General features: G+C 36.3%; 1 protein-coding gene and 1 long non-coding RNA gene across 5 annotated transcripts in view; one reads left to right on the top strand and one right to left on the bottom strand.

Annotated features, from left to right (window-relative positions):
- The window catches only part of LOC123509696, a 32,369-nt gene extending 22,114 nt beyond the window's left edge, over positions 1 to 10,255 (top strand). The window contains exon 4 of one of the 2 annotated variants that reach the window (XR_006676267.1): positions 10,082 to 10,255. This is a non-coding gene — a long non-coding RNA (uncharacterized LOC123509696). Of the gene's footprint in view, positions 1 to 10,078 lie in introns of both variants that reach the window. The other variant, XR_006676266.1, reaches the window with a different exon arrangement.
- The window catches only part of LOC123509692 (ras-related protein Rab-34-like), a 32,296-nt gene continuing 18,804 nt past the window's right edge, over positions 9,363 to 22,854 (bottom strand). For 2 of the 3 annotated variants that reach the window (XM_045264175.1, XM_045264176.1), the window contains 6 exons: positions 15,155 to 15,297; positions 13,963 to 14,064; positions 12,548 to 12,612; positions 11,741 to 11,877; positions 10,932 to 11,133; positions 10,394 to 10,578 (listed from right to left, as the gene is read on the bottom strand). In XM_045264175.1, coding sequence (XP_045120110.1) covers positions 10,508 to 10,578; positions 10,932 to 11,133; positions 11,741 to 11,877; positions 12,548 to 12,612; positions 13,963 to 14,064; positions 15,155 to 15,297 — 720 coding nt within the window. In that variant the 3' untranslated portion in view covers positions 10,394 to 10,507. Of the gene's footprint in view, positions 9,755 to 10,393; positions 10,579 to 10,931; positions 11,134 to 11,740; positions 11,878 to 12,547; positions 12,613 to 13,962; positions 14,065 to 15,154; positions 15,298 to 22,854 lie in introns of those variants that run through there. The other variant, XR_006676262.1, reaches the window with a different exon arrangement.

The following is a 22,854-nucleotide window of genomic DNA, read 5'->3' on the forward strand; positions in this document are numbered from 1 at the left end:
TCTATTTCTCTTGCAAGACAGACAAATTTTGCCCAAACGTCTGAACATTACTACTAAAAAGTGACTTTACCATGGCTACTAAAATTAATTATAATTTTGTTTTTGAAACCCAAAAAGACTTAGCAGAAGCTTTCTGTCTATAGCAACAATATGGTAGTGTTCATCATGGAATAACAAATACATGGAATAAAATAGCAAGAGTAGAAACATGCAAGAACATCAATGGTTCAACTGTTTACAATAGGGGTTCTCAACCTGGGATTTGCACATGCACAGGGGTTCATGAAAAGATTTCCAGGGGTACTTACATGGCAGATCTAATAATATCCTTTGCAGTACCATTGCATATTAAGTTAGTATCAGTCACTAAATTAACATTGTGTTCGATGTCAGATAACTGAGAGTTGGACAAATGATCAGGGGGTGTTCTTAATGGGAAAAAGGTTGACATATTGAAAAATATAAATTCTTTACTTAAAAGTCACTTGTTATAGTAACTAGAACACAACAAATCTCTGCTATAGTACAACTGCCCTGTCACCTTAATTTGAATCAATTCACTTAATTACAAAGATCTGAAAAGAGCACAATCAATACATACTGAAGAACCATTTACAATATTTTTATCAAACAGTCTTCATGAAAACAGAGAAAAAGTGCCAACACACACACTATTGCATACAATTGCAATAGCCTACTAATCACACTGTGAGGTGAATGACATGATGCCAATCTCTATTCCCTCATTTAATTACTATATTATATGATTTACCATTACTGAGGTGACATAATACCCAATCATGAACAACTATAGTGCTCACAAATCACTAGCACCACTATCTATTTATTCGTCACATTTAACACACCCATGCCTGCAATTCGTGTGGATTTAAAAAAAAAATTTTCCCTTTGTTAAATCACTTTTTACATGTTTCTCCACTATCTTTAGACTGTTTGGGATTTTTCCAGCACAAAAAAATTGAGTCACCACAGACGTATCCAGAGTTAATGAGAAAATATACACTGGCACAGAGTATCATGCACCATGTACAGTAAGTCCTCGTTATATGGTACATATGCGTTCCTGAAAACCTTACCACAAATCAAAATGACCATATACCAAACCCATTATAACATGTAATAATAGGGGATGTGTTCCAGCACGTCAAAAGTCACCCCTATAGACATGAAAATACATGAAAATAGTCATATAAAAAAAAATGTAAAGCACTGCACAAAAGAAAATAAACAGAAAATGTTTTTATTTACCTTTCACTCGCCACGTATTCTATCAGATGATGTCCCTCCCGAGGCTAAGGGACATTAGGGATTTCAGTCCTTACTCATAATATCCACAAAAAAACACACTGTAAGGATTTCACTTGTGTTCAGTGGGAAACGCGGGAAGAGACTGATTGTTGTTGTGGCCACGCGGTGTGGTGGCGCTATGGTACGGTGTTAACAAAACATGAGCGGATACCGTATCTGTGAATTTTTCGTACCGTAAATAGAACTGAGGGTAATAATTACCAAACACTGTAAGTGTGAATTTACCGGATAACAAAGTACCATACACAGTGTACTGTACAACTTGACAATATGCCTTATGTAAATGAAGTTCTATCATAACATTGTAATGCACAAATGACTAGGATGACTAGAGTGGAAAAAAAGGCCTGCTTAATATAATAGTTAATAGTGATTCATTCATATATGTAATGTTAACTGACAATCACAAAGATAAATATTTCATGGCAAACAGGTAATACAAAATATGTCCTACTCATCACTGAGTATTTTTAAGGATTAGGAAATTGCACATTTTCTGAGAGCTACTCACAGCTATTAAAATTGTAGCAAACATCAACTGGTACATCTTCCAATATATCTGTTCTTCACAGTAAAGTATTAGTACAGTAATCTAGCATATGCATTTCAATATTCTGTAGGTACACCATGAGTGAACAGCACTACCACATTTACATGTAGATAATAAAGAACTAACCAATTTCACAATAAAGCACCATTGCTAACAATTATTGATTTATAATAGAAGTACAGCCTGGCAAAAATCTGTATGGTAGACAACACATAGACATCTTGTAACCATACACTTACTTGTGTGTTTTGTGTTAAATAACTACTGTGCACAAAAAATCATGTAAAACTGAAATGTTGAGTTTCCAAAGACTCCCACTCAGTGGAAGTCCCTTATTTCATGGCTTATAAGGCACACATTTTTTTCCTAAAAATGACTTAGAAATATCCATGTGCCTTCCAAGATAAATGTGAAAGCTTAGCTATTCAATTTGGTCTTTATATGATATAACCTCAATATTCACAAGCATCAGTTACTTCAAAAGTATATCAAGGCATTTAAGTCAACTAATATGGTTACATTACTATAAAAAAGCAAATGAAGGTATAATACCTTATTACATACAAGTAATACATTCAAGATATTCAATTAATTACAATGGTATCTTGGTTGGTGCTCACCAACTTAAAAAAATATTCACTAGAATATTTAGTAGTTTGTGGTTGTATTAAATCACCGATGTAAAACACACTGCCTATATCATCCACATGTGTCCCAGTCACTGCTGTTTTAACTCAACAAGGAGTGCAGATACAATAATACATAAAACCCCAACTCACAAAAGTGGTAGTCTGTGAGAGTTCATGCATTTGTTATGGTGGATACATTATTAGCTACAACTCACACCCTTATACATTATTAGCTATAACTCACACACTTACCTTCATCTTGTCTTCCCCACCTATCTTCACTGCCCACCTAACATCTCCAAAGAAATATTATTCAATTTCATCTTAAGTTAAAAAACATGTCACAGTGTCTTAGGAGTGAACAAAACAGGTTCATGTTTACACTTAACCACGCATTGGGAAGGCAAATCATCTCTAATAGGTATTCTTACTGCGTGTAGCTGGACGACAGCTGTCATGTATCTACATCAATAAAATGTTATAACAATCTAACAAACTATGTAAAAATAATTTCATAGTAATATCACTTTGATTTATTAGTTACTTTAATGTCTTTTAGAGAAGTCTAATGAAAATAGACTATGTAAACCATTTTTATATTTTTACCATCACTCTTATTTACTACAGTCACTTTAAAGTCTTAAGTAAACTCTAATGAAAATAATAACTGCTATACAAAGATAATGACTATATCAGGCATGTTTCCTCTCACCATCCTTTCTGAAATCAGGATATCTCCCACAAGAATAGTGTCTTATAAGCCATAAAATATTATTGTAATTACCAATGACCAATATTCAGTGCAGAAAGAAAAGATTATATGTGGTCAATATTCATAAACTTTTACTAACCTCTAACTTTTCAGCATACATATTCTGTCAAACAGTTCTTTGTAATGGATTCCACTGATCACAGTCCTAATTTTGTATCCTGTCCTACCACTCGCTTTTTTGGGAAATTTTGTTTCCCCAGAAAAGTACAGATGTGAGGAATACATGTGACCAACTTCAATGCATATTCTATTAGCTGTAAACTTGATCCCATCACTTGATTGGTAGAAACATGGGATTACTATGATACAAGCCCTGATTAAATAATGAGCAGATACTGCCATAAATTAGCATCCCATTCTTGAAAATGAATGGGCTCTTCCCATCCATAGGTGAGTATTATTGTAATAAGTTATCACAATAATGATACTGGCTTATCAGTTATCTGATAATTGTCTTCCCAGTGTTACTGATCTATTCTTATTGTTAATACTTTTTATTCCAAACTACTGATAATTGACAATTTTTGGAACATGAGCATGTTGAAGTTTTAAACTCCAAAATGTAGTTATTTACTTAACTCCAAAATGTAATTTTCTATTAGTGGAGAGACAAGATAAACATTGAATTTGATTTCTATTTCTAAGATACAAAAATAATTTAGTATTTTCATTAATGAGGAGACAGGATAAAAACAATTTGATTTTTCTCTTCAAGATAAATATGAAAATAATGATTTATTATTTATCAATTTTCAAAATTTTATCTATCACTATTGTTATCACTAGTATCAAAATATTGGACTTATTGATTTGTTGGTTAACAGGTAATGTAGCAATCGCCAGTTATCGATTATTGCTGATGTGATTCGTTATCATTTTATCGGTTTTTGCGATGAATTTTCTGTTGGCACACAAAGCTATACTTCTCCATCACTCATTTACAGATGGACAGAGCGAACATACTTAATATTGCCTGTATCTGATACTCATCTTAGGATTTGCACAATATTATGAAATGATCATTTCAACATAAGACTCCAAAAGCTAAGAGTGTAGTATTCCACACACAAATCCACTGAAACAATAAATTATTTCCTTCATCTTGCCTTCCCTTGGCACATGCTACAAGCAAAACATTCCTGAGCAGTATTTTGGAATAAAACATTCAAATTCCTGAGCAACAGTGGTTCCATTCTGTGAAATTACATAACAAATAACTTTGGCTGGAGGAAAGGCTAAATACATACGAGTTAAGAATCCTTCATATAAAACTGCAAAAGGTCAAATTATTTTCTAATGCTGATATTGCCTTAAATATCACTATATTTTCAAATCATTACAACGCAAAAACAATAATGTTACACTTGAGGCACGGTATGCGAGTGGGGGGATAACCCTCAAATCTGGAGGTTTGAGTTGTTGTTAAAGGATGTGGAAGCATCAGGCAGAGGAAATCTGACCATCCTGATGGTTAAACTAAGGCCTAAAGTGGCCTGATTTGGGCTGTAGTGTGGATCAGACTAACTCTCTCTCTCTTTCTCTTCTATATGAAAGTGTAGTATGCCCTTAAACTCACCCCATTTTCTTCCATACCACTCTAAGTTCCATACTCGAATAAGTTACATTTTACACATTTCTTAAAACTATGTCTACTCACTACTTCTCTTGCTTTCCTTCACAGACATAACAAACACACACACATCTCTTTTGCTTCATTTCTTCTCACACTCACACATATCAGCTACTTACATACACACACACACACCAATACTATTATAACATGTTGTATGTACTCAGTATTAATAATGACCATTGTGATGCTCTTGTCAGTAAATCAGAGAAACGTATTCACTCTGTTGCTTACCCTTAGGAGAAATCAACTCACTTAGTTATATAACTACACTTAACCCTCAGCTATCGCGCCCAATTGGGCCCGAAATAGCCGCGCCATAGCCGAAAACGCGATGGCATGAAGGCGGTTTTGGCCAATGAGCGCTCAGATATCCCATGACCTCATGGCTGGGCTGAAGGGCGGGAATCCTCATAGGGTGGCCAATTACAAAAGAAAGGGATTTGATTACCACTGTGACCACCAACCTTGTTCATGGGTGGACAGATGGGGAATAAATCCCCAGTCAACCCTTATTATTGGGTTGGATGGGGATTCATTGGGTTGGTAAATCTGCTAAGGGCATTGTCCAGAACATAAAAGCATTGTTCCTGATAATGAACTTAAATATCTCAAGCCAATATATGAAAATTAACCCTAACACATAATTTTTTAACATAATACCTCTTCTACCATAAACTCTTTATAACAATGGGGAGTAGGGGGTGAATAAAATTTACGGACAAAAATATAAATAAATAAATAAAAATAAATAATAATACAAACCACATGGCATTACAGTACTACTACCCTAGCCCTTTCATTTGATGCATAATAGTAAAACATTTTGACCATTTTTATAGCAGTAAACAGCGATAAACTTTAAACTAAACTCAATTAGCTTGAAATTAGGGTCATGTGAGTTGTCCCTCTCTTGCATACCGTGCCTCAAATATTATTGCAAAAGAATATAAGTAACTCCCGACTTATGCGATAGATGCGTTCCAAGAGGCATCGCGTATATCAGAATTTGCGTAAAACAAACTTGTAATTCTCATAAGAAAAAATAAATAATAGGGGGGATGTGGGATGAGGTCAAAAAAATTTTTTACAAAATACTTTATCTATTTGGCTAAATTAACAAGTTTTTATTATTTATCATTCTAAATACTAAAAGTTTATTTAAAGTAAAGGGAAAAGCAAGAAATAATAAGAGAAAGCAAAACAAAGAATACTCGTACGTACGTAAACACAACACTCACTGCATCACTGCCTTCACCACTCACACCACAGTCAGTCACCATCTTTCTCTGAGCTTTTCCACTTTATCAAAAATCCACTTATCAAAAATAACCCCACAGTATAAAAGTAAACACTAGTAAAAAAAAAAATAAACGCAGAATGCCAATGTCTTCATCCCTCACAAGCACTCGCCGTCGCTGTCCACTCTCTGGCGCACAGTTTGAAATTGCATCTGACGCTCAGTTTGAAAATGCAGTTGGGCCAAACTGCGTATAAGCAATCCGATCGCACAAATTTAATTAATTATGATATTTTTTCAGTCGCGTATTAACAAACACGTATATTAAACATGTATAAATCAAGAGTTACCAGTACCTGATTATTGGAAAATAATATCTGAAAGTTGTATGATGCAATTTGACACAATTCCTTCAATTCACAACCAATTTGCCAAAATAGAACTCCACTGAAGTAGTGGTGTTCCAGAAATGAGAAAATACTGAATATGGATAGAGAACTTTGGATCTTAAGCATTCGAGATAAGGGATTCTAAACATGTTTTGTGAAACTGAATTACCTTAACTTTACTTTATCACAATGACTTTCAACATAATAAAAATTTGTGCACAGCTGACATAAGTAGCACAGTGTGAAGTTGTGTTTCAAAGCAAGCTGCACAAAGCTTGCAAATGCTTTCATGCTAGTGGATTATATGATATGTAAGTTCCCTTATAAAAAAAAAAGAGGAACAAATCCTTAACATTATATTGAGAAATAAGTGCTCATCTGTTGAATATCAATAAGGTGATAACAAAAAAGTGATTAGCAATCATGTAGATATAGAAGTGTTTCCTTGAATGAGTGATTCCTTTATACACTAAGTGTCATACATTAAGTATCATACGAGACTTACTTCATTCACACTTGCAGCTAAAACATGTGGAGTTGGAAGTTGTTAATTCTATTTTCTAAAGTTACATTCAATACTGTAAAGAATAACAAAATTAGGCATTTGGATTTTTGCTAAACTGAAAAATACAAAATATATAATAGTGATCACCTACATGGAAGCCACAGTGTCATTATGATATGTGTTTGTTTTAACTACATAAAACTTCAGCATAGGCATACAAAATACAACATATTTACATTGCAGCTACACTTGCATGAAACTCTGGCTTGGAATAGTCATGAGTTATCTTTTTCTCATGTTCAAAGTACTGGTGTCAAATATGCTTGTCACCATGAGATTCACGTTTAAGGTGGTAACACTGGCATGGATGAAGTTTAAAGCTGCAGTCTTTCCCTTTCTACAACTTTTATACAATTATCAGTCAACAAATTTCACAATGTACTCAGCTATTATCAAACAATTCATATCTCCATTTTGTCCTCCATTTTTCTTATCTGCATAGCTGTTTAGAAGCAACGGACTAAACCCTTACTGACCACACAACAGCATGCACTGCACCTATGTCTCCTTCCAAGAACATCAACCTTTTTCTTGAACACAAAACTGTCAAAGTATTTTTTTCTAACCATGTTTTTTACATCAAAGGAAACACAAATTTTCCACTGAAAGTTCTTCAAAATTCTATATCTTAAAATTATCACTTTACTTATCAAAATAATGACTGTTTAACTTTCTTCCTTAATCTATCCAAATAAATACATCCACATTACTTAATATCTCTTTCCTTAAATATCAAGGACAAAATATAGCTAAGTGAAGAACATCTTTATGTAATCTATGAGTGGTATATTCTTGGGCCTTTGTACCAAGAAAAGCTGGAAACAGTGCAGTGCTAAGGTTTGTTATTGCCAGTATTTGAAAAAATAAAAAAATAAAAAATAAAATAAATATATATATATATATATGTATATATATATATATATATATATATATATATATATATAGAGAGAGAGAGAGAGAGAGAGAGAGAGAGAGAGAGAGAGAGAGATAGAGATAGATAGATACTAAAATGCAAGGAAATCACCGTGGAAATCTTCATTCCTCCTGCTTTATTATTTTTCCAACGTTTCGCCTTACAGCAAAAGGCATCATCAGGGAAACAAGCCATTGCATGGCAGCTAGATGTTGGGTTGAGTCCTTCCAAAGCATAGAAGTAGGTGCTCATTCTTCTTATAAGAAGGCTGCACAACATCCAAAAACTGATAGGTGCTCCCTGGGTCAGGCAGGTATATATATATATATATATATATATATATATATATATATATATATATATATATATATATATATATATCAACCTTTGTTTGATATACCTGCCTGACCCAGGGAGCACCTATCAGTTTTTGAGGTTGTGCAGCCTCCTTATAAGAAGGAGTACCTACTTCTACGCTTTGGAAGGACTCAATGCAATGGCTTGTTGCCCTGATGATGCCTTTTGCTGTAAGGCGAAACGTTGGAAAATAATAAAGCAGGAGGAATGAAGATTTCCACGGTGATTTCCCTGCACTTTAGTATTTACAATTTCTGCTATCAACCTTTGTTTTATATATATATATATATATATATATATATATATATATATATATATATATATATATATATATATATATATATATATATATATATATATATATATATATTACACTATTAACATTATAAATAAAGTATTAATTTTATCTATCTTTCACTAATCTATTTCCACATAACAACCAGTGAAGCTGCAGTAAGGTTATATATACTCATGAGTATGATTTTCCTGATCTATGAGTCACCATGCAAACTTTTCTGGTCAAGCTCCAGTGACACAACACACAAGGTACTGCAGTATAATAGGTCTGATGGAATATGTCCTGAGAAAAAATACATGTGTTTTATGAAATGGACAAGATAGCTACATGCCACCAGCTACTTCCATTACTAGCTTTTTCTAAATTTTAGTCTTCAAATTCTTTTTTCCATACAAAATAAAATCAAATCAAACATAACTCTTCAAGTATCAAGCCTTATTTTTATGCTGTGTGCATATATACAAGACCTGAAACAAATATGCCATAAAGTTCAGCTGGTGTCATAAAATCATGTCAAACTACAAAAATTCTCACAAAATTAAAGAAAATCCTTTATCAAATATATATCAAATAGCTGCAATAACTCTCATATATGTAATATATATATATATATATATATATATATATATATATATATATATATATATATATATATATATATATATATATATATATATATACTAACCCTTCTTCAATGATAATGTAAAATAAATTTTTGTTGCCTTGGAAGGACTGAAGAACAAAATCAGGCCTATAACTCATGCATACACATGCATTCCTGACATAAGGGCAAACCACATACATGTATACTTGATCCTTTGATATCAACTATCATACAAATAAATAAATATGATTACTTCTTTCACTGCAAAACTAAATGCTCATAAAAAATTTAGTTCAGAACCATTTTCTCACAAGTGGACCAATATAACATAATAATTCAAGATGTCTAACAACAATATATATACGTATGGAATTTCAATGCAAGTGATGACGCCAACACTACTATAAGAAACAAAAAAGTTCTGTGTTCTGAAGAGAAGATTGTCTGATGCAAGGCTGAGCAACATCAGGTCACCTGGCTGAAAGCATAGCAGAGGAGTAACATAAACTTGTGGTGAGCCAAGTCTGAGTCCCTACTGCCAATGACAGAGGATTGTACTACTAGGGCCTCCTGGCCAGGCAAGGCACAAGGTCCCTAAAGCAGCACCGGCATGACTGTGATAAACAAAGCAGGCGTTGTGCACTATTCATTGTACATCATGTGGTGGAAACATCAACATTAGGAAGCAATATATGTTTTCTCAAGAGCTCTGTCTCCAGCTAGGTGCCAATTATGCATTTTGTTGTCTTGTCTCCACTTAATGAGGAAATCCATATGTATTTACAACCACATCTTCCCTCAGCAGCAAGGAGAGGCTGCCACACAAGACAAGGAAGATTTGCTACTGCTCACAACCATATTTCATCTAGGCAACAAACTGTCATGAACCTGCATGGACTGCTGGAACACGAGTCTGGTCATCAATGGTAACTTATTCCTGACCACAATGTATAGTTACAAAATAAGCTGCTAAACTTTGGTCCAAATTGTTATTCCAATCCTCTTGAGTTAGAAATAATGATCAAAATGGTGAGATCTAGTGAACTTAATACTTATAAATTCATGAGATTCATCATATACTAGTGATTCAATGTAATAAATAAATGAAACATCAAATACCTGGACTTTGGTAAGAGAAGAAAGTCTGTTGTGCTTTCAATACTGTAGTGTGTGAAATGGACTTGAGGTATGTGATGAAGCCCTGTGGCCTAACCAACTCAAGGCCCAGCTGTTACTTCCCACATGATGCACATTTGTTCTTCTTGTGTCCCTCAAAGGTGTCTTCCAGCCGGTGCCCAATCTCTGGCAGAATAAAAGTAGGTGAGACTTGGAAGCAATATATATAATGGATAATCTTATAATCAAAGCAATTTATTTTACTATATTCTACTGAAGACTTCTTGTAATTGGAAAACTTCAACCATATATATCTGGGATATGTCTTGTGCATAAAAATTACTTCCAACACAACAGACTCATTGCACTGGTAGAGAAAAATAATGATGTATTACCTGAAACTAAAGCATACCCACTTGTATAGTCTTAAAGAAGGGCACAACCAGAACACACTCAGTATACTGAAGTACTAAGCAACTGATCTAAAAATTCAAATAAATCTAGTTAGAGTCATTACACTGATGTCAGGTGCTACTTACTGACAGTGGACTGTTTACGTCGATCAGAGGAGCCACTGCTTAGCTCCTGCATCACTGAATGATCAAAAGTGAGTGATGCTACACGTAGGAACAAAGCTTCCACATTGTCTCCTGTCTTGGAGGACACTGCCCAATACTCTGCTCCAAGACCTTGTGCCACACGCCTGGCCTCCTTCTCAATCTGGTCATAGGCACCCTCACTCTGCATGTGCAAGGAAGGAGCTTTAAGGGAGTGTATTGTACAACAATCAAACAGCATTAAAATCACAGAAGATATATTTCTAACTCTTAAAGTCAATGAGGACCCAGCTTCCACAACATTTACCCTCACTTACCTAACATAAAATTTGCATAGCCTTGCCTCACTCACACTTCTACCACAAACCTGGTTCTGTCCTAGCATGTCACCTGTGGCATAACAGTACTGGCTAAGACTTAGCCATTACTGTTATGCCACAAAAATGCTTTAATGCTACTAACATTTAACAGTTCACCAGAATAAAAGAAGATTGATCACATTAGCACTGCTTGATTAAGAAAATAAATAATGAAGAAATACAAATACATACCAGTTTTGAAAAAGAGAATCACTAAACAAAATAAACTACAAACACAGCAGTAAGTATATAAAGATGAAGGCTTGAACTAAGTAAATAAAGGCTGGAAATTCAAAAACATCTGAAAACAAAAAATACAATAATATTTAGAAATACAATAAGAAACTAAAAACTTCCCCAAACTAAAGAATATGAGTATAGAATCTTAACCAAGATCTTATCTATTCAGTACAAAGAAGAAAGCAGCCTCACCATCAGATCTCGCTTTGTCCCCACCAGGAAGACCACCGGGGTGAGACGGTCTGCATTGGCCTGCCGTGCCTCCTCCAGCCACTGGGAGGTGTGGGCTAGCGTCACGATGTTTGTCACATCAAATACGATCATGACCGCTAGGAAACAACAACTGGTGGGTCTAGGAAATGTGGGGCTGGAAACTAAAGCTATGGCAATCTCTAACCAAATCTTAAGCACAAGGGCAAATTAATGTTATGTGTTCTGCTCATATCTAAGGGACAAGACTAGTGGATGGTTGTGTTGAGGAGCTAAAAACTAAAGTTACAACAACCTCTAACAACTGGAGGACAAACACAATTACTTTTGTGATATAGGAGTGCCTTGGCATATGTCCTTTTTGGAACAAGCCCTGCTTAGTACAAATATATCACCTCTGGTTACATCATTCATTGGTTACCCATTACTACAACAATTTCAAGTCCAGCTGCAAGGCTAATGTTTAGGTACAAATAGACAGATCAGTGTTTGATTTTATGAGTTTGTGTGGCTGCCTTATCCTCTTATGGATTACTGTGTCCTAATTTTAAAGAACTCTTGACATGGTTAATTTCCAAGTCCATGCAACAACTTTAAAATAATCATTTATATACTTTAACCAGATGAAATTTATTAAAGACCTATCTAAACTGCAATACCCTTATGACAAGTTTGCTATAGGATAGGTTTATATATTCTCTTACTTCCATTTACTCACTATATTAAGGATGGATCATCTAATATAAACTTGTCTGTATGCAACCTACTTCTCCTCAGCCAGGTACTCACCACTGGCACCTCGATAGTATGAGGCAGCGATGCACTTAAATCTCTCCTGCCCAGCTGTGTCCCAACTGACATAGAAAAGATAAGACATAAATATATACATGAAAACTCTTTTGCATACATATCCTTTCAACTTTAAATTTTTGTCTGTTAAGAATTATGAACAGAAGAAAAATTAAGTTGCTTTGGTAATTCAAATCAAATACTTGAATGTCTTTGAAGTTGAACTTTTCAATACTCAAATGCAAAAGTTTAACTTGGTACTCAAAAAAAAAAATCTGGCACTCCAACGTCTGCACACGTGGTTGTAAACAAAACTCTGGCCTCTCCCTTCCTGCCACCACCAGTTGTTCCGTTTTTATACTGGCAATACCGGTAATACCAGTAATACCAAAGCTAAAATATCAGTATTCCAGTATACTGGTGCACATCCCTAGTTCTGCTGTGGTCATGAGAACAACATTCTCCCATGTTCTGTCTCTAGTTTTTCATTTAGAAACTTACAATGGTACCAAAGAGGCTTACTGGTGGTGAAAATAAGGAATCTAGTGAGAGTGCAAGTGTTAGTGAGCTACAGCTCTTCTCTAGTGTGTTCACAGGAATCACACCAGATGTTTTCATGGATGATGACTTGTCCTCCAACGAATAACCTCCCTCCTCCTTTCCACCCTACTTCCCTCCTCTTCTACATTATCCATCACCAGCCTTCACTTCCGGTAAGTACAAATCAAGTTTTGTAAACGTAAGGTTTTGCTAAGCTTAGAACGAATTACCTGATTTATAGGTTTTGGTAGATGAACTTTTGATACTCGAACAGCCATGTGGAATGAATTAAATTTGAGTATTGAGTCTCTACTGTAGCTGCTTTGCTGACCCATTCTGAAATCATCCATGTTTACATGTCAGGAAATCACCAAAATTGACAATACGTAGAACTGCTAAGATATACATTTATTTTTCTTAGTATCTACCTATTCTACTGCCTACTACTCAAGCATGTAAGCCAGAATACTGTAGATGACATGAATTCTGCAGATGCCTTAATCTGAGGGAACAACGCTTCACCCTTGGGGCATGTGCACACAGAACACTGGTTTTATGGTGTGAGGAAGTAGTTCAATATTCATCTTGCCAGATATGCACTCATGCAAATTGAGCAAGTAAGAATGGTCCAGGTCCAGGAGAATCAGGACAGCTGGTAGAAGCAAGCTGTGCACATTGATACAGTCAAGTCAGCTTCCTCTGTGCATGCTTATACTTGTTTATAATGTGTAATTCTTGGGGCTGGTTGCTCATTGAAAAATAAACAAGTCTTCTCTTTACACACACTCTTATGCAATAAGAGTTGTATTTGCCAGGAAAAATAAAATTTCTATGAATCACAGCCACCACTGGTCAGTTACATCTTTAATACTCACATTTGTAAATTGAAGGGGATACCCAGGATATCAAATCTCTCCACCTCAAAGTCTACACCAATGGTTGCCTTGTAGTTGGCATCAAACACTTGGTGACAGAACCTGCCAATCAATAGGACACTATCAGTGTTCTTATACATGCGAAAACTAAAAGCAAATATGAACATCTGGAATAAAAGTGTTCAAAACAAGTGGGCAATATACATGAGGAAACTAAAGCAACTATGAACATCTGGAATAAAAGTGTTCCAAACAAATGGACAATAAGGCCCACCAATGACAGTAACACAAGGAAGGACAGACCATTGTCTAGGAAACCAAGGATGAGAGACTGCATACCATTTCTCATCCTTGTAAGAGAGCCAGATGTCCAGCAGTGTTTACTGTCATGAAAATAATGTCAAACCCTCCACCACACCCTGGGACACAGCCACCCAATGAGGATAAATAGCAGGTCCCACCAAGCTCTGCCATGAGGGAGCGCTTGTGTCTTTAACATTAAAGGATTTAATATATATATATATATATATATATATATATATATATATATATATATATATATATATATATATATATATATATATATATCATTGTGACAAAAATTAGCAGTATCTATAACAAGTTTTATAAAAGTACAATCCCCATTCATCATTTTGGTAAGAGTTACTTCTGGAAAACGAGTAACAAGGCCTCTTGAATTCAATCCACATTATGTAATTTTAGTCAACATTAACTATCTTGGTACAATGTAAATAAGTACTGTGTCACAACCACTTAACACAAAATACCTGCATGAACTACATGAATTTAACAAAAAATTCCATATCATTGCACTGTCAGCATTGTGAAAACCTCCAAACATGTTTACATGAATTGGCCTGAACTGTTTTTTCTCCATACAATTTTAACAACTGCACAACCTAACCTGCCCTTTATGACTGAACCAAACCTTACCTCATCTATGCAATAAGTCTAGCTTGATGAATCAAGTATGGAATGATATTTGAATAACAAAGTACAGTTTTTCCTAAACACAGTCAACTGCCAAAAAGTGATTACAGCAAGGAGTATACATACACTAGATATAAAAAAAAGAACAAATATAATGATGGCAAAAAGACCACACCAGCTAGCTCAGGTCCTGCATATCACATACACACCACCAGCAGCATGTCACCTCCCTCAGCCCCACCTGTTAACAAGGCAGGTCTTGCCAGTGGCTACATCTCCCAACACTATCATCTTGGAGATCTTGAGGCCTGCTTGCAGCATGTGGTCCCCATTGGCTGCATTCCTCACCTCCACATGGAAGTCATCATGGGTGTGTGGACTGGCCTGTGGCAAAGGGGAAGTGAGAATACCAGAGACAAAAGAGGACAGGGAAAGAAAAGAGTTAATAATAGAAGAGCTATATAGAGGACAGTTTGCTATGCAGAGTAACAAACACGAGTGATTAAAAAAAAGTAGCAGCTCACATGAAGACAATACAAACTTCAGGATCAAATTGTATAGCAAGATATAGGAAAGATGAGATGTGAAAGCACAAACAAAGCTCCCCTTCCTTATACTATGGTTAGGTAAACTCTCAATAGATCACAGAGGACTTTTGGAAGGTTGCAGATGCTTGTCAATCAAGCTGCACCACACTGGTAAGGCATAAAGGTATAAGTTAGGTTAATGTCATAGCATGGTTGGGAAGGATGTGATTTGGGGGACATGGTCCCCCAGGATAGATTAGGTTTGGTAAATTTTTAATATGAAGGGAAACTTCTTCAGATTTCAGAATGCCTATATTTCACCCCTTCCCAAAACCCCTAAGCTTGCTTGGAGGGGTTGGGGAGTAATGAAATACCATACTATCATCTGTGAAAAGCAAATGTGCATGCACACACACACACACACACACACACACACACACACACACACACACACACACACACACACACACACACACACATACACACACCGTCGCCGTCGTTGAGAGACGACAGCTCGTCTCCGGCTGCATACAGGAAGAAAGAAAATACCTATGGTATTACAGGGCCTGGGTAACTCTAAGTTTTGTGTCCGTAAATGTCCTACTGTCTCTTAGTGTTGAAAGTGAGTGATATGGAGAGTGATCCCTGAGAGGGGAGTGTGGACGGTGATCGCTCTGGCCGTAATCAGCTGACAACAACAAAAATGGTGTCCAGGCAAACTAGAGACTTCGAAGGTTTTATTACTACACCAAAAGGACTACAGAAACTTGACTTGGATGCAAGAATCCAGGTGCTGGAGAGTAAGTTCCTAAGCATTTTGGCAATAGAAGAAAAACTGGATAGAGTTCTAGCCGGGAATGATTCATTTAAAAAAGAGATCTACTTGTTAACGCTAGAGAATAAAGAGCTGTTGAAGGAAAAAGTAGAGATGGAGAAAGAAAACCAACAACTAAGGAAACAATGAGAAGAAATGAAGGTTAAACTCATGGAAATGGAGATAAAAATATCCGAAGGGGACTTGAAGAAAGAGGAATGTCTTAATCTAATGACACAAAGATGAAAGAAGTGAATCATGAACATCTGGAGGTGCAAAGGTCGTTTAGGGAGATAGTAAAAAAGCAGGAAGAGGAAAATAAAGGGATTACGCAGAGGGAAATGGTAAAGGCACTAAAGGAAAATGAGTATGTGGTGAGAGATATCGCTAAAAAGAAAAATGTGTGATCATAATAGGATTGGGAGGAAACTAACAGGAACTGGCAGGACAGGAGGGATAAGGAAAATGACAAGATTAAGTCTTTACTGAACAAGATCTCTGTGGAAGAAGAGGACCTATATGCTGAGGTAGAAGAAAGTGTGAGATTGGGAGCTTTTGAGGAAGGCAAGAATAGACCATTAAAATTGAAATTAAAGTCTCAGGTGGCAGCGGAGGCCTTGTTGAGGAGGGCTTGGAAACTTAAGGACTCTGAGGAAACCAAAACAATTTACATAAGAAGAAATATGTCACAAGATGAGAGAATGAAGATGAAGGAGCTAGTATCTGAAGTGAAGGAGAGGAATGACGAAAGAACAGAGGAGGAAAAGACCAAGTTTTTGGAGGATGAGAAATGGGAGGCTAAAGAAGTGGTGGATAAAACAGACGGAATAGGCATTACATGGAAGAACGAGACTAGGAATGGAATAAAAGTGACTTACACGAACATAGATGGATTTCTGTCTAAGAGGCTAGAATGTATGGATTACCTAAGAAATAACGAACCGGACATAATGTGTGTAGTGGAAACAAAGCTAAGGCCGAAATAAAGCTAGACTGGTTTGTTGTAAAACACTACAAAGTATGGAGAAATGATAGAAAAATAAAGGTGGTGGTGGTATAATGGTTCTTACTAAGGAAGATCTGATAGTGAAGGAGGTGAACTATAGTAAGAGAAATGAGGAAGTGATAAGTATGCTTATAACAGATGGCAAGAGGGACATTAATATTATAACAGTATACATACCACCCAGAACCAGTGCTTGGGAATATGAACAGTACCAAATGGTGATGAGAAATACTCTAGACAGAATGAAGCAAGAACTCATCAGAAAGGATATAGTGATGATAGTTGGAGACTTTAATTGCAAAGAAATAGTGTGGGAAGACTACAAAGTGGTGAAAGGTGGTGAGTGGGCAGAAGAATTGTTAAAGGTAGCAACAAATAACTTGATGGCACAGTGGGTGAGATCACCAACAAGGTGCAGGGGACAAGATGTTGCAGCAAGGTTGGATTTGGTATTTACCAGGGGAAATCTCTCTAAAAGAGGAAATTGAACATGAAAGTCCCTTGGGGAAAAGCGATCATGATGTCCTAAGCTTTGAACTGGATACAGAATTAAGCACGAATAAGATTGTGGAACGCAGGGAGGAAAAATTAAATTATACTAGGGCAAATTATAACCATATAAGGGAGTTCTTTAATGAAATTGACTGGTCCGTGGTATACCAGGAAAGAGATATGCAATTGAAATACGATAAATTTATGGATTTGTATAACTCTGCTGTGAAAAGTTTGTGCCATATTACAGAAAGAGGACTTTAAATAATAAACAGTGGTTTAATAGAAATTGTGAAGAAGCAAAAAGAACAAAGAAAAGGCATGGAAGAAACTTAAGAAAACAGTGATGTATTATCAAGAGAAGGCTACAAAACAGCAAGGAATAGATATGTTGAAGTAAGGAGAACAGCACAGAAGGAATATGAACAGAGGGTGGTGGAAAACTGTGATAGTGACCCAAAATGTTTTACAAATTCATAAATGGAAAACTAAATAAAAGGGAGGCAATAGAAAAGGTAAAAACGGGAAGAAGTATATGAAGATGCTGGAGATATAGCTGAAATTTTGAACGACAACTTTTGCAAAGTGTTTACAAAGGAGGAGCATTTTATGGGAGGAAGGCCTACGGAAATAAAGCAAATGCAGGACATCATGGTTACTAAGGAAGATGTAAGGAAAATTATAAGCAATCTGGATATTAATAAATCAATGGGGCCTGATGGCATATCTGGGAGGTTGCTAAAAGAATGTAAGGATCAATTGTTGAACCCCATATTTGATATTGTGGAAACCTCCATACGAACAGGATTAGTCCCGAAAGAGTGGAAAAGAGCTGACATTGTGCCTATATATAAGAATGGTAGTAGAATGGAACCGCTAAATTATAGACCAGTATCGTTGACTAGTATATTGTGCAAGGTATGTGAAGAAGTAATTAAAGCTAAGTGGAGTGAGTATCTAGAAAGTGAAAACATTCTGAGTGAAAGGCAGTTTGGTTTCAGAAAAGGAAGATCGTGTGTATCCAATTTATTATGTTTTTATTCAAGAGTGACTGACATACTACAACATAGAGAGGGATGGGTGGATGCTATCTACCTGGACTTGAGAAAGGCCTTTGATAAAGTACCACACAATAGACTGATGTGGAAACTAAAGATGATTGGAGGAGTAAATGATAAACTAGCAAAATGGATGGAAAATTACTTAATGGGAAGAGAAATGAGAACAGTGGTGAGAGGAAGGAAGTCCGAGTGGAAGAAGGTAACCAGTGGAGTTCCACAAGGGTCAGTGCTGGGTCCCATCATGTTTTTGATTTATGTTAATGATATGCCAGTAGGAATTGACAGTTATATGAACATGTTTTGGACGATACTAAAATTATGAGGAGAGTAAAGAATGTGGAAGATTGTAACAAGTTACAGGAAGATCTTGATAAAATATATGAGTGGAGTAAAGAGTGGCAGATGGAATTTAATATAGACAAGACCCATGTTATGAAAATGGGAAGAAGTAGATACAGACCAAACTGGGATTACAGGCTGGGTGATGAGAAAATTAAAGAGACCAATGAGGAGAAAGACTTAGGAGTAACCGTGCAAAACACTTTGTCACCGGAGAAACACATTAACAAGATTTTTTGGAAAACATACAACATGCTTCAAAATATTGGCCTTGCATTCCACTACCTAGATGAAGGAATGATGAAGAAGATATTATGTACCTTAATAAGACCCCAGTTAGAATATGCAGCATGTGTCTGGTCACCGCATATGAAGAAAAATGTGAAGAAGGTAGAAAGGGTACAGAGGCTGGCAACAAGGATGGTACCAGGACTCAGGAGTTAGACTATGAGGAAAGACTGAGGAAGCTGGGGCTGACCACATTAGAAGAGAGAAGAACAAGAGGAGACATGATAACTATGTATAAATTGGTGAACAAGATTGACATACTGGACAGAGAGTTGATAAAGGTGACCACAAGTAATTATCTCCGAGGACATGGAAAAAAGCTAATAAAGGACATCTGTCTAAATGACGTGAGAAAATACAGTTTCCCGCATCGTAGCATTGATAAGTGGAATAAACTGAGCAGTCATGTCGTTGATGCGGTGTGTGTCAATCAGATGAAAGAGAGATATGACAGGAATGGACAAGGAGACAGGACACAGAGAGCTTAGCTCGGGCCCTGTAATACACAAATAGGTAAATACAAATAGGTAAATACACACACACAAACACACACACAATAGACTGATGTGGAAACTAAAGAAGATTGGAGGAGTAAATGATAAACTAGCAAAATGGATGGAAAATTACTTAATGGGAAGAGAAATGAGAACAGTGGTGAGAGGAAGGAAGTCTGAGTGGAAGAAGGTAACCAGTGGAGTTCCACAAGGGTCAGTGCTGGGTCCCATCATGTTTTTTATTTATGTTAATGATATGCCAGTAGGAATTTGACAGTTACATGAACATGTTTGCAGACGATACTAAAATTATGAGGAGAGTAAAGAATGTGGAAGATTGTAACAAGTTACAGGAAGATCTTGATAAAATATATGAGTGGAGTAAAGAGTGGCAGATGTAATTTAATACAGACAAGAGCCATGTTATGAAAATGAGAAGTAGATACAGACCAAACAGGGATTACAGGCTGGGTGATGAGAAAATTAAAGAGACCAATGAGGAGAAAGACTTAGGAGTAACCGTGCAAAACACTTTGTCACTGGAGAAACACATTAACAAGATATTTGGGAAAACATATAACATGCTTCAAAATATTGGCCTTGCATTCCACTACCTAGATGAAGGAATGATGAAGAAGATATTATGTACCTTAATAAGACCCCAGTTAGAATATGCAGCTTGTGTCTGGTCACCGCATATGAAGAAAAATGTGAAGAAGGTGGAAAGGGTACAGAGGCTGGCAACGAGGATGGTACCAGGACTCAGGGAGTTAGACTATGAGGAAAGACTGAGGAAACTGGGGCTGACCACATTAGAAGAGAGAAGAACAAGAGGAGACATGATAACTATGTATAAATTGGTGAACAAGATTGACATATTGGACAGAGAGTTGATAAAGGTGACCACAAGTAATCATCTCCGGGAACATGGAAAAAAATTAATAAAAGACATCTGTCTAAATGACGTTAGAAAATACAGTTTCCCGCATCATAGTATTGATAAGTGGAATAAACTGAGCAGTCATGTCGTTGACGCGGTGTGTTTCAATCAGATGAAAGAGAGATATGACAGAAGTGGACAAGGAGACAGGACACAGAGAGCTTAGCTCGGGCCCTGTAATACACAAATAGGTAAATACACACACACACACACACACACACACACACACACACACACACACACACACAATGATGAAGAAAGTGATAAGTACTATAATAAGACCCAGATTGGAATATGCATGAGTAGTGTGGACCCCTCATAAAAAGAAACACATAAGGAAGTTGGAGAGACTACAAAAAATGGCTACAAGAATGGTTCCAGAATTTGAAGGGATGACATATGAGGAGAGACTAAAGGCTATGGATCTACCAACCCTGGAACAAAGAAGGGAGAGAGGAGATCTGATACAAGTTTATAAATTGATCAACAGAATGGACCAAGTGGATAATGAGAAACTGATCCTGAGAGAAATATATGACATTCGAAGCACAAGATTGCAAAGTAAAAAGCTGAGAAAAGGAAGATGTCTGAGAGATGTTAAAAAATATAGTTTCACGAAAAGATGTATTGAGACGTGGAACAGTTTAAATGAAGAAGTAGTGTCTGCAACGAGTGTGCATACTTTTAAAGTAAGATTGGATAAGTGTAGATATGGAGACGGGGCCACACGAGCATAAAGCCCAGGCCCTGTAAAACTACAACTAGGTAAATACAACTAGGTAAATACACACACAAACACACAAACACACACACACACACACACACACACACACACACACACACACACACACACACACACACACACATGAACCAATCAAGAATATAAAGACATGATAGATGACACAATAAGGAGTCTAACAAGAATCATTAAAGAAAAGAGGAAAGTGATATTAGTAGATTTCAACTGTAAAGAAGTGGACTGGGAAAATTATGAAAGTGGTATGGGGGAAGAAGCCTGGGGAGAAAGATTCCTGAACCTAATGATAGATGATATGATGGACCAAGGAGTAAAGGAAAACACAAGATTCAGAAGAAATGACGAGCCGGCGAGATTGGACCTAGTTTTTACAAGGGGTATACAAATGAACGATGATATAAGATATTAGTGCCCATTGGGAATGAGTGACCATGTAATATTAGAAATGGATATAGAAGAGGGAAAGGAAGATAGAGACGAATCATACAAAGGAGACCGATTAAATTACAGAAGTCCAAATGGAGAGCAGTAGAAAGTGGAGTGCCGCAAGGGTCAGTATTGGCGTCAATACTTTTCCTCATATATATAAATGACATGCCAGAAGGAGTGAACAGCTACATAAATCTGTTTGCAGATGATACGAAACTGTGCAGAGTTATAAAGCAAAAAGAGGATTGTGAAATACTGCAGGAAGACCTAAATAAGATCTGGGAATGGAGTAAAAAGTGGGAAATGGAATTCAAAGTGGACAAAAGCCATGTTATGGAAATGGGAAAGAGTGAAAGACGACCCGTGGGAATCTATAAGATGGGAGATGGAGTAGAACTGGAGAAAGTAAAAAAGGAAAAGGACTTAGGAGTGACGATGGAAGAAAATAATCAACCGGTAAGCCATATTGATAGAATTTTCAGAGAGACATATAATTTGCTAAGGAATATTGGATTAGCATTTCACTACATGGACAAAGAAATGATGAAGAAATTGATAAGTACTATAATAAGACCCAGATTGGAATATGCAGGAGTAGTGTGGACCCCCATAAAAAGAAACACATAAGGTAGTTGGAGACTACAAAAAAATGACTACAAGAATGGTTTCAGAATTTGAAGGGATGACATGTGAGGAGAGACTAAAGGCTATGGATCTTCCAACCTTGGAACAGAGAAGGGAGAGACGGGATCTGATACAAGTTTATAAATTGATCAACGGAATGGACCAAGTGG

This window comes from Portunus trituberculatus, chromosome 27 (assembly GCF_017591435.1).
Source record: "Portunus trituberculatus isolate SZX2019 chromosome 27, ASM1759143v1, whole genome shotgun sequence".
In the NCBI taxonomy this organism is placed as follows: domain Eukaryota; kingdom Metazoa; phylum Arthropoda; class Malacostraca; order Decapoda; family Portunidae; genus Portunus; species Portunus trituberculatus.